General features: G+C 48.0%; 1 protein-coding gene across 3 annotated transcripts in view; it reads right to left on the reverse strand.

Moving 5' to 3' along the window:
- Positions 1-11,262, reverse strand: part of ADAMTS10 (ADAM metallopeptidase with thrombospondin type 1 motif 10) — a 33,035-nt gene extending 21,773 nt beyond the window's left edge. Inside the window, exons 1-8 of one of the 3 annotated variants that reach the window (XM_074205051.1) lie at positions 11,114-11,261; positions 4,288-4,547; positions 3,110-3,471; positions 2,765-2,921; positions 2,201-2,418; positions 1,579-1,662; positions 703-848; positions 536-579 (exon numbers count right to left, since the gene is read on the reverse strand). In XM_074205051.1, the coding sequence (XP_074061152.1) occupies positions 536-579; positions 703-848; positions 1,579-1,662; positions 2,201-2,418; positions 2,765-2,921; positions 3,110-3,471; positions 4,288-4,390 (1,114 nt within the window). In that variant the 5' untranslated portion in view covers positions 4,391-4,547; positions 11,114-11,261. Of the gene's footprint in view, positions 1-535; positions 580-702; positions 849-1,578; positions 1,663-2,200; positions 2,419-2,764; positions 2,922-3,109; positions 3,472-4,287; positions 4,548-10,430; positions 10,994-11,113 lie in introns of those variants that run through there. The other 2 variants (XM_074205052.1, XM_074205053.1) reach the window with 2 other exon arrangements.
- Positions 11,263-12,187: the final 925 nt, after the last annotated feature.

The raw sequence follows: 12,187 nt of genomic DNA on the forward strand, positions 1-12,187 counted from the left end.
TGCCTGAGTTTGGATTTGAACTCAGGTTCTTCAGCCTTCAGGGCTGATGGGCTCTCTACTTTGCCATCCCAGCTACCCCTAGTTGATCTATTCTTTGTTTTTATTTTTTTTATTTTTATTTTTTTAGTTGATCTATTCTTGACTTGACTTCTGGAACTGATTCCAACCAACAGGGAGGCCAGAGAAGAACTTAGAGGGGACCATTTTTTTTTTTTTAGGTTTTTGCAAGGCAAATGGGGTTAAGTGGCTTGCCCAAGGCCACACAGCGAGGTAATTGTTAAGTGTCTGAGGTTGGATTTGAATTCAGGTACTCCTGACTCCAAGGCTGGTGCTTTATCCACTGCACCAACTAGCCACCCCTTAGAGGGGCCTTGGAAGGAAATTGTTGCTCTTTTAAAAGTTTATGATTGAGAAGGAGAGGAATGCCTGCTTAGCACATTTGAAAAACTCTAATTTTCCCCCCTCTAAACCAGGATCCACTTTTTCCCAATCCATCCCCCTTCTCCCCCCACCCAATTTCCCAGTCCAACATTACCTAAAGTGCCACAGGGCTTATTCTTGTAGATGCAGATGTCATAACTAGAAAGGAGAAAGTTGGGTTAGGACAGAAAATAGCTTCCCTCCTCCAGCGCTTAGCTTCCCATCTATCCATTCTAGCAGCTCCCTGGTCCCTGACTTCATTCCCTTGAACTCAATACTCACCGAGTGATTAGTACAGCTGTGTCATGGTTGGCTACACCATTCTCTGGGAGAGCATTTCCATGACCACTTCGGTTCACGATTGACTTCTGCCACTTGCAAAAACTGTCTAGTGACTTCCCTGCATGGTGGGTGATCTCCAATGTGGGCTGGGGACCAAGAGCAGGAGGGGTGGTGGGGTGGGGTCAGATTCTAGAGAAGGCTTAGAGAGAAAGCCTGGGGGAACTCACTATCCAACAGGTGGGAGACACTATCACCCAGGGAAAGGATATGAGATATTGATCAAGAATGGTAATAGTTCCTGTGAATATCAACTTTAAGGTTTATATGATGCTTTCCCCACAACATATGTAATACCTGTGCAATCTTGGTCAACCTGGATGAACTATGATTTTTTTTTTTTTCAGTTTGGGGAGGTGGGCTAGAGGTCTGCTAAGCTTCTTCTCAGCTCTAATTTTAAGATCCTAGGATCCCTTTGGGAAGTGCAAGAATAGAGTTGGCTTCACAGATGAGAAGACTCCTGGTTCCTGGGGCCTCCACCACTCGGGGGCTCAATGAAGTACTCCTCTTCTTCAGCTACAAGACCCACCTCTCATTTATACTGATCTTGGGCAAACTTTGGGTAACTATGGGTTATGGAGAAAGTGCCAACCTTCACTGGTAGAATGAGTTTCCTTACCTTGGATTTCCTATATCAATGAAACCACAAGACCAAACCTTCTCTAGTCCTTATCCTATTTTATGGCTATGGAAACTGAGTTTCGCTGAGAAGGGACTTGCCCCCAGGCCCAGTTCTGGCTCCACATCCAGCACATACAGTCCCATGATGCCTTCTAGTGCCAGCAGAAGTGGGCAGGACACCACCTGCTCTCCCCTCACCTGGTCCTCAGTGAGCAGAATAAGCCGGGTCACCATGATGTTAACAATATTCCCCAGACTGGAGTCCTGGAAAAGTTTGGCAACCTGACCTCCAGGAAACAAGGAAAGTCTAGTCTTACAAGGAGCCCAGTCAGGGTGGCCCAAGTCCATCTCAAAGTCCCATAGCTGACTATCCTTGGTAGCCTGTTGTCCATCCTTCATCTCAGCCTATAGACTGAGCTGTGTCTTTTCCCCAGAAGGAATGAGGTGACTTCGAAGGGAGAGACCACATTAATTGGCTTGGAGTCTGCCAGATCCTGTGAGTTTCCACTTCTTGGTGCCCGCCCCCACCTGTCAGTTCATGCATTCCCACATTTCCTTTTCTGTATGTCTCTAGTTTCCCCTTCCTCCTTTAATTTCTGTCTTTCCAGGGCCCATCTCATCTTAGTTTCCCTGTTTTATGTGGACTACCTTTCTTTTGGGTTATGGGTTGGGTTCTATGTGAAGGGGCAAGGGTAGAATATATCATCTTCCTGCCTCCACCATTCCACTGTGGTGGGCCTAACATCCACCTCCTCATCCCACCCCCTTCCTCCATCCCTGGCTCTCTCTCCTGACCCCACTTGGGGGTGGTGACACTTACAATGTTCATAACAGCCAACACGTACTGCTCAATGTCACGACGCCCATGGTAGCCGACCATCATCTTGTCTGCCACTACCAGGGTCTCCACGTAGCGCTCTCTGCTGACAGAGCGCTTCAGGGCCAGCTGTCCCCGTTCAGTCTCGTTGCCCCGAGGCCTGGCAGGTGGTGGCTTCAAAGTGCGCAGCCACCATGGCCTCCCCTTCCATGGCTTCTCATCTGTGGAGATCCCGGGGGGGACATCTCTGCTGGACCATGATCCCTGTGCTCTTCATCATGTTTGCCTCAAACCATCTCCTTGCTTTCACTGTCCTCTCTATCTCTCCCCCCTTATTTTCCTGACCCATCATCCCAATATCTGTTTCCACCACCTCTTGCTTCCTTCTCCCCAATCACCTCACTGCCCACTGTCCTCTGACTCTGACTTACTGTTCCAGCTTCCCCATCATGGCCTGGGACTATTATGTTATGAATCACTTTTCCTCCTAGTCTCCATCAGACTGCTTCGGGACAAGGGGATGCCCAGGAAGGATGGGATATGCAGGGTAGAATTTTTAAGAGGTACCTAGAACTCCACAGGCAGCATCCAGATGAGGGTACTGCAGAGAAGAGCGTTTATATACCACATGGGGGCTGCTTTCCTCGATTCCTCGACCACTGGGGCCTCCACCACTCAGGGGCTCAATGAGGTATTCTTCTTCATCAGCCACAATTAAACCATGCTGAGGAGGATTAATAGGAACATGGTTCAGACATTCTCAATCATCTGTCTCTCTCCATGACCCTACCACCCAGACTCAGGTTTGCCATCTCAGGCCCCAAGACCCTTAGACCTCAACTTCTTTCCCCATGAATTCAGCTTTATCTAGGTTTTAGCTCTCCCATGACCCACCCCACCATTAAGGCTTACCAGCCCATTGCAGTTACTGATAGCTACTCTGGAGCTGAGTGGCTGACCCTGCAGGTGGCCAGCATAGAGGCAGTTGGGCCGGGCTGGGCGTTGCCAGGCAGGGCCATCCCTCGTCCAGTATTCCACAGAGAAGTGCTCAGCCAACAGGCGTCGGGTGTGGGTCAGGTTGAGCAGAAAATGGGTGCTGGGAGCAGCCACTTTGTAGAAAAGCCTGGGCTCTGGTGGTGGGGTCCTTGACCCACCTCGGCGGTGGCGCCTCCTCCCAGCAGGAGCTGGGGGTGCAAAGGCCAATAGCACTCCATTGGGGTCCACTCGTGTAGGGAAGGCAATTTCATAGCTTTTGAGGCTGGACAGGAATTCCTCTAGAAGTATAAGAGGGATGATTCATGGGAACATAGATTTATCGTTGAAATAAATCTTAGACATTGAGGCAGCTAAGTGATATTGCAGAGGGTTGGTCTTGGAGTCAGGAAAACACCAAATCCTGCCTCAGACACTTTCTAGTTGTGTGACCTTCTCTTACTCAGCATCTCTCAAACTCAATTTTCTCATCTGTAAAATGGAGATAATAATAGTACCTATCTCTTAGAATTTTTGTGAGGATCAAATGAAATGATGCTTTTAAGGTGCTCTTCAAACTATTATTATTTAGCCATTAGTAAGTATTTAATATTATAATGGTTATTCATAAAATTATTAATATATATTAAACTATTTTAAGGATCTCTAGTCTAACTCATTGCACACATGAAGAAACTGAGGAACAGAGAGGTTAAGTGGACTTGCTTGGGGTCTCAAAATGAATAAAGATCAGAGGCAAGATTTGAACATAGGTCTGCTGACTTCAAGTCAAGCCCTATATTTCCTCTCAATGGTAGCTGGCATCTGGATCCTGGCCTTCTCTGATGACCCAGCTCTGATTTTGACTCAACCTGTACTATTCACGGGGCTTTCCCTCCATGTCAAATCCAATTTCCCGAATGCCCCCAGACCCCCAGGGTCCCGCAGCTTACACAGATTTCAGACCCTCCTATTACTGTCTCTTCATCAGTCAGTTTCTGGAGCTTCTGGACAGTGGGACACTATCATTTCTTCTGCTCTCCCCTGACCCCCCGATTTAATCCCCACTTTCCCAACTTCAGCTCTCACCCTCATCCTAATCATCTAACTTCACCTACCCTGAGACTGGAAGGCATGGACACCAGAATGTGTATGGTCCAGGGTAAGGATGAGGACAAACGCCCAGCAGAAGAGTCTGTAGGTGGAGCTGATCGCAGCCATTGCTAAGGGATGGGGGAGTGGTATGCTGACCTCGACAGGCCCGTGCCCACATGTCTCTCCTCAACCCCTGCCTGGCTACGGCCACCGTGCTGCTTCTTCAAGGCTCATGGCCCTGACCATCTCCAATTGGCCTCAAGGTCCCCCCAGAACATGGTTCCTGTGGACAGATGGAAAGAGAAGCAGAGTGAGAGAAGTAGGCTCACTATATAGATGCCATTTTACAGATAAAGAAACTGAGTCCCAAAGAGGGATAATGACTTGTCCAAAATCACACAGGTAGTAAGTAATAAAGCTAAGATCTGAGCCCAAAGTCACTAAACATAATGACACAGAAGTGAATTGCATTCTGGAGAGTTGAACTAAATAATCTCTAAAGTCCCTTTTGCCTCTAAATCTTATGACCTGGTTATAGGAAGTCATGTCAGCTTCTCTCTGAATAATAATAAAAATAATTATTATTGTAATAGTATAACATAGCTAGCATTTATATAGTGCTACTTTGCACTAGGTAGACCCTATGGTAAACACTTTCAATTGTTGTCTCATTTGATCTTCACAACAATCCTTGTAGATGTGATTACCCCCATTTTACAGATGAGGAAATTGAGCCAAACAGTGACTAAGTACCTTGCCTCGTAAGCTGGTCTGAATCTAGTAAGTGTCTGAATCTGGATTTGAACTCAGGTCTTCCTAACTCCAGACAGTGTTCTAACCACTGTACCACCTAGTGGCCCCTACTCCACTGTCATTGAGTTACTGAGGACCAGGGCTTTGAATCAGAAAATCTTATCTTCATGAGTTCCAATCTGGCCTTGGACACTTATTAGGTGGGTGACCCCGGGCAAGCTATTTAATTTCGTTTGCCTCAATTTGTTTGCTCAATTAATGAGCTGGAGAAGGAAATGTTAAACCACTCCAGTATCTTTGCCAAGAAAATCCCTAATAGGGTTATGGAGAGTCAGACACAGCTGAAAATGACTGAACAATAGCACCAGTGACAGGAAATTTCTTTCCCCCAGAGGCAGCCTGTCCTGGCATTGGGTGGCATCTCTTGTTGGGAAGTCTGTCCTCAGTGCAGGTATGCAATCTGCCTTCCTGTAATTTCCCTCCATTGTTTTGCCCTCTGAGATCTACAAAGAATAAACCTGTTCACAGAAACATGGCACCCCAATCCAAGAGAGTGCTCTGCATTCAGCAAGTCCAATCTTAAAGGGAAACACGGACCTCTTCTTCCATAATATTCTTGATCCAAAGTCATCCCACCTTGAGTTGCATACTTCTAGCAGTGCGGAACTCACTCCTTGACCAATGACCACTCAACTAGATAATCTTTGTCTTCTGTTGGCTGGGATTTCCAGGACTTTAGTTTAATCTTTTGAACAAGACTTGTTAGTGACTAGTCCCAGACTTGGATCTTTGTAAATTCTTCTGAGTCTTGTCACAGCGACTAGCACAGTGCCGTCAATCAACAAGGATTTGTTCAGCATTTACCATATGGCTAGCAATTGAGGATACAAAAATAAAATTGCCCCCAAAGAGCTTATGTTCTCCTGGGGTAGAGAGGGAGGGCCTGATATATTCACAAATAAGAAAATTGTGATTTATACAAAATTAAATTATGGGATTTCAGACGAGCACTATGGGAAAATCAGGACAGATTTCTTAAAGGTGTTGGCAGCTAAGCTGACCCCCTGAAGGAAGTTAGGGGTTTCAAGAGTCAGAGGTGAGGAGAGAGAGCATTCCACAAATGAGGGAGAGCCTGGACGAAGTTATGAGCCTGGAGATGGGATGGCATGAATTAGAAAAACAAGGACTTGTAAACAAGTGTGGCTAGAAGGGGGATGGAGGGTGGGTGGTCAACCTGAAAGCTAGGCTAGCAACTGTGTGGAGGGTGGATTAGAATGGAGCTTGACTGGAGGCAATGGAGATCAGTTAGGAGGTTATGGGAATATTCCAGATAAGAAGTGAGAATACGATAAACTGGAGCAGGTACAGGTGTGAGAATGAAAAAGGAATATATATGATTAGGCGTGTGCTGGAGCCAGCTCAAATTGGCTATTGAGAAAGCAGACAATTATATTTTTAGTGTAGGCATTTTTACCTTGGGAATTGACAAATATGATACATTAGGGGTTCATTTACTCTTTTGCTAATTGTCTAGCCTCAAGAAAGTAATGGGAAAATATTGATCATACAAATTAAATTTTAAAGTGTATCATAGGGGCAGTTAGTTGACTCAGTGAATAGAGCACCAGCCATAGAGTTAGGAGGACCTGAGTTCAGATTTGAACTCAGATGCTTATTTGTCGTATGACCCTGGACAAGTCACTTAACCCTGATTACCTTGTAATTAAAAAAAAGTAAAGTAAAAAGTGTATCATGTGCATTTCCCCCCAGAGAGCTGATTATTTATTTATTTATAGGTTTTTGCAAGGCAAATGGGGTTAAGTGGCTTGCCCAAGGCCACACAGCTAGGTAATTATTAAGTATCTGAGACTGGATTTGGACGCAGGTACTCCTGATTCCAGGGCCGGTGCTTTATCCACTATGCCACCTAGCTATCCCCAGAGAGCTGATTATTAAACATTTATCAACACACTACCTAGATGTGAGATATTTTGAAAATGTGCCATGTAAGAATCAGCTCTGGCAAGTGTGAGTAAGAGCCAAGAGTCAAAGATAGACCTGGGTGACTTGGGAAGCTGGTAGTACACTCAACAAAAGTAGGGAAGTTAGAATAGAAGAGTCAACTGGGAAAAGAAAGAAAGTGTTGAGTTTAGGACATAGTCCCTACAAGGGAAGATAATATTTTTAATTCTTGAGAATTGTATTTCTCTCAGGAAAGTTAAAAGAAATATACTGAGAGAGAGGGTCTGGGTAGAAGATGACCATGAATGTGATGAGACATGTGCCAATACTTTAGCTGGATGAATTATACTTAGAGCATATGGGGATAAATGGATCATGTGTGAAGATATCCAGAAGACAGTTGGAGATTGCTGGGACTAGAGTTTGAAAGAGGTAAGGGCTGGCTATAGAGATCTGGGAGTCTTCTGCTTAGACTTGGGAACTGATGAAAGAGAAAAAGGGTAGAGGGAAAATAGAAGAGAGACAAGGTCAGAACTCTGGGGCAATCCCATGTAAAAGGAAGCATGATATGGATGATGAATCAACATAGCAGGTTGGTAAGAGGGATCAGATGGGAAAAAGGAGACCTAATCCCAAGCAGCTTTATAAAAATTCAAAGGCGAATACATTCAGAATGGTTTCAAACAGTAACTTTCATACAGAAAGTATGAGAAGAAGGATGAGGACCGGGAAGAGACTTTTAAGATTTTGCAATAGAATTTTGGTGGTCTTGGTGGACAAAGTTTTAGTTGGTGGGCAAGTCAATCAGCCAACAAGCATTTATTAAGTCCTTCCTGAGTGCCAAGCACCATGGATACAAAGAAAGACAAAAGACAACCCCTTTCCTGCAAATAATTGACTACCTATCAGATAAAGACAAGGAGATGGGGAGATTATGGAAGGTTATCTCACTATCAGTGGGTAAGGGTGGAGGGTCTGGGAAAATCACTGCAACAAATGCCTAATTGATCCCTCCTTCAGATGATAGGGTCCACTCAACCCCTCTCTTCTGAGCTTCATGGAGTTCATGGTCTCTTACCCTTTGGGACCTTGCTCCATGGTCTCCTCTTCATCTTTGAGATGTCTGTTTCCTTCCTTTTATTCCTTCCTCTTCATTCATCTCTCTCCCTCTCCCTTGTTCCTTTTGTCCCTCCTCTTCATCCATCTCCTTTTCTCTCCCTTTCCTCTTTATCTTCTTTCTCTTTCTCCCTCCCTCTTCATCCATCTTCCTTCCACCCTCTCTCTTTCCCTAGCTCTTTAACACAAGAACTGTCATTCAGACCTCATTGATAATCCTTCAAGGAAGAGATTACAGAAATCATCGCCCCAATTTACAGATGAGGAAATTGAGGTTCAGAGAGATGGTGAGTGCCTTGTCTGAGTGCCAGAGATAGGAAGTGAACCCATACCTATTGACTTTGAGACTGCCATATTGACCTCCTCTCTCCTGGCTCCTTCCTCTTTGCCTAGAAACAAACCCTGATGACCCCACCACTTGAGCCACTGTCCCCACCCCACCTCTGTCCCTCTCACTGCCAGACTTCCAAAAAGTCACCAACACTTGAGACTATCACTTCTACTCCTTCCTCAATCTCCTGCTCTCCTCCTCAACAAAGTGCATATGGAGCATCACCTGTCTTCAGACGGATGACTCTTCTTTCAGAAACTCCTGACCTTGGTCTCTGCCTGCTCAACTTTCCTCAAAACTTGGGTCCAGATTGTTCTTATTTCTTTCTTCCCACTCCAAGTTACCTGACCTGGGCAGCTTCTCTTCCTGTCTCCAGGAAGCCTTCCCAGCACAAATTTAGGAATGATCCCTTCCCCTCCCCTTACTTCTTCTAACATTTGGTCATTCTTTTCTTTAATATACTATACTTACAATATAATATTGTGTTTACATGTATCACATGGAGCAAGGTCCCAAAGGATAAGAGATCATGAACTCCATGAAGCTCAGAAGAGAGGGGTTAGTGGACCCTATTGTTTGAAGGAGGGATCAGTTAGGCATTTGTTGCAGTCTGATTTTCCCAGACCCTCCACCCTTACCCACTGATAGTGAGATAACCTCAATCACATCTGATATCCTCCCTTGAACAGAGAGATCATTGACAAGGGCTAGGATTTCTGTTGTTTCTAGAAGGCTGGATTGTCTCAGCCTACGATATTGTTTTAATTTATATACCCCAGGGTTCAGAGTCACTAGGCACCTTAAAGAGCATCTAATCCAACCCCTTCTTTGTAATAAATGGGGAAACTAAAGCTTGGAGAGAATAAGACTTGCCTGGAATCTCATAGGTAGTAAATGGTGGGGTCAGGATTCAAACCCAGTATCTTTGACTCCAAAATCTCTTTCCATCGGACACACTGACTCCTTTAAACCCCAACTGCTGTTATTTCATTTTTCAATTGTCTCCTCTCTCCAGCTGACTGAGCTCCCCAGTATAGGGGCCCTGGGTGACTCATCTCTGTCTCCCTCACCGGACAGTAGAGTCTAGGACTGGCCTCTCATGATCATTCATTTAGTGACTAAATCTTCCCTTTAGCTCTTTCCAGGTGCTTCTACTCTTAAAGACTGGGGGGGTCCCATTTTCAGGTCATGAAGGGAGGTGGGGGAGAGGGCATTGTTCTAACTAACAGGGGGCTGAGCTAATAGGACTGTAGTTCTCCTGGTAGAAAGCAGAGGGAGAGCTAAGGCTGACTTTCTACAGACCCTCAGGAACTGGGGTGAGGGTGAGGGGTGGGAAAAGAAACCACGTCCCCCCCCCCCCCTTACTAAGCCCTGGGGGTTCTAATTACTAAGCCATGTTTGCTAAATTGTACTGAAGCTGGGGAAGGTGCCCTTCCCCCAGCCCTGGGCCCAGATTCCTGGTTAGGCCCTTCCTGAGCTGCTGTTTTAAGTCTCCGCCCTGTCCCCCTGGTTGGGTCCCAGACAATCAGCCTGGACTACAGTCCCGTTCTTCCTGGCCTGCCCTCAGCTTCCAGGAGCTCCCTGGAAAGAGTAGGGGATACCCACAATCTAAAAGAGAGTCACCCAGGGAGCCCCTCCCCCATCTCAATCTAGAAAGCCATATTTCGGACCGGCAATGGCATCCTGGTGCAGCATTCACTGAACCTGTTCAGGTTGATCCGACTGACCGGGATCCCATGCTTTCTTCAGCCCCCCAACTTCCCCCGTCCCCCAGAGCAGCTATGGCCCAAGGAGGCCACACAGACAAGCAAAGGGCCTGAGCCAGAAAGGAGGGAACCCAGGCCTCTTTGCACATCCCATCCCAGGCCTCCAGGGAGGTAGGGGAACCCAAAGGGCTGGGGCAAAGCCAAAGGATGTGGTCTGGTAATTAAAGGGCCCAGTTCCCCCCGGGGACAACTGTGGAGAGACAGAGACAAGAGAGAGCCCACAGTCTCCCTCACTCACCCAAGTCTTGCTGTCTTCTGAGTCAGGAGAATGGCAGTGTCAGACACAGGGGAGACAGACCTGGCCAGACACCCGGAGAAAAGAGCTCTCCCACACAAACCCTCCAACATGCCGCCTCGGTCAGACACTAGCTGGCTGGAATGCTCTATGTCTCTGGGCCTCTGTGTGTGCGTGTGTGTGTGCGTGTGTGTGTGTGTGTGTGTGTGTGTGCGTGTGTGTGTGGCTGTCTGTGTGTCTGTCTGTGTCTGTGTCTGTCTTTGTCTCTGGATCTGTGTGTGTGTGTGTCTGTCTGCCTCTCTGTCTCAGTCTGTGTTTCTCTGTCACACACATGCATACACACACACACTCAGTGTCTCCCTGTCTCTGTCTGTCTGTTGCACACACACACACACACACACACACACACACACACACACACACACGGTTTCCTCTAACACAACTTGTCATTCTTATGGAAACTCTGAATGATGAGCTGGGGGGGCCTGGCCTGCCTCCCCGGGAGGGAGAGCCCCCCCATGCTGGTCCGCCTCTCTCCTCTGAGATCTCCGAACCACAGGCAGTCGCAGCTTGCAGCAGCTCCCACCTCACCCCCCTTTTCCTCTTCTGAGTGGAGCCCCAAAGCATCTCCTGGGGAAGGGGGAAGGGGGGCGGGGGGCGGGGACAGGCTGGACAGGCCACTTTACCTGGTTCCTGGTCCCTGGCAGTCCGGGCTGGCCGGCTGGATGGTGCTTGGGGCTGGGGGGGGCCCCGCTGGGCCAGAGGGCAGTGGGCTCGAGGCTCCAGACTCCGGACTCCAGCCTCCGGCCTCCCCGCTCGTCCGGGCCGGGCGCCTGCTGCACCAGCCCCAGCCCCAGCCCCAGCCCCAGCTGACTCTTCCCCCTCCTCCCGGCCAGCTGTGGCGGCAGGAAGGGAGCTGTAATCACAGAGGCCTGAGCCTCTGCAGCAGCAGCGGCGGCTGGATGGGGGGGAGCGAGAGAGGGAGGGGGGAGAGAGAGAGAGAGAGAGAGAGAGAGAGAGAGAGAGAGAGGGAGAGGGAGAGAGGGAGAGAGAGAGAGGGAGAGAGAGAGAGAGAGAGAGAGAGAGAGAGAGAGAGAGAGGGAGAGAGAGAGAGAGAGAGAGAGAGAGAGAGAGAGAGAGAGCTTCCTGAGAAATTTTGCCAGTGTTATTTAAAAAAAAATAAAAACAAACCCAAAAACCCGAAGCCCACACAGCCAGAAACTCCGCCTGCTCAGCTCGCTCCTGACCTCCCCCTGGTGCAGCCTTCCTTCCCTCCATTTTTCCCCTCTCCTCTCCCCGCTTCTGTCTAACCATCGAAATGGCCTGTTTGCCTTTGTCCAGGGGGGCGCTGGGAAGTCTGGGCCCCAGCTCCAGGTGCCAGAGCTTCTAAGTCTGGCCAGATGCTCGGCTGCAGCCCCAAGGCCAGGGCAGTAAGTGCCCCAACTCAGGCCGGGCCCCAGGTCTAATCCTGGAATTTCAATTCCACAAAGCTTTTATCAAGGGCCTCCTAATGAGTGCCAGGCCTCCTGCTGGAGGTACCACTCCCCCACCCCCACCCCCCTTGCCCTCAAGGAGTTGACTGTTCTAGGGAGTGGAACCACACACTGAGAAGAAATACAGACAAAAGTTATTTGGGGACAGGAGGGGAGCTAACTAACTCCTGGGGTGGCGGGGGATCCGGAAAGGTCTCATGCTAACAGCCTTGGGCCTACTCCTAACCTCGGCTCCATCCTCCAGCCCTAATCCCAGGCTCCACCCCG

Source organism: Macrotis lagotis, chromosome X, assembly GCF_037893015.1.
Source record: "Macrotis lagotis isolate mMagLag1 chromosome X, bilby.v1.9.chrom.fasta, whole genome shotgun sequence".
NCBI lineage: Eukaryota > Metazoa > Chordata > Mammalia > Peramelemorphia > Peramelidae > Macrotis > Macrotis lagotis.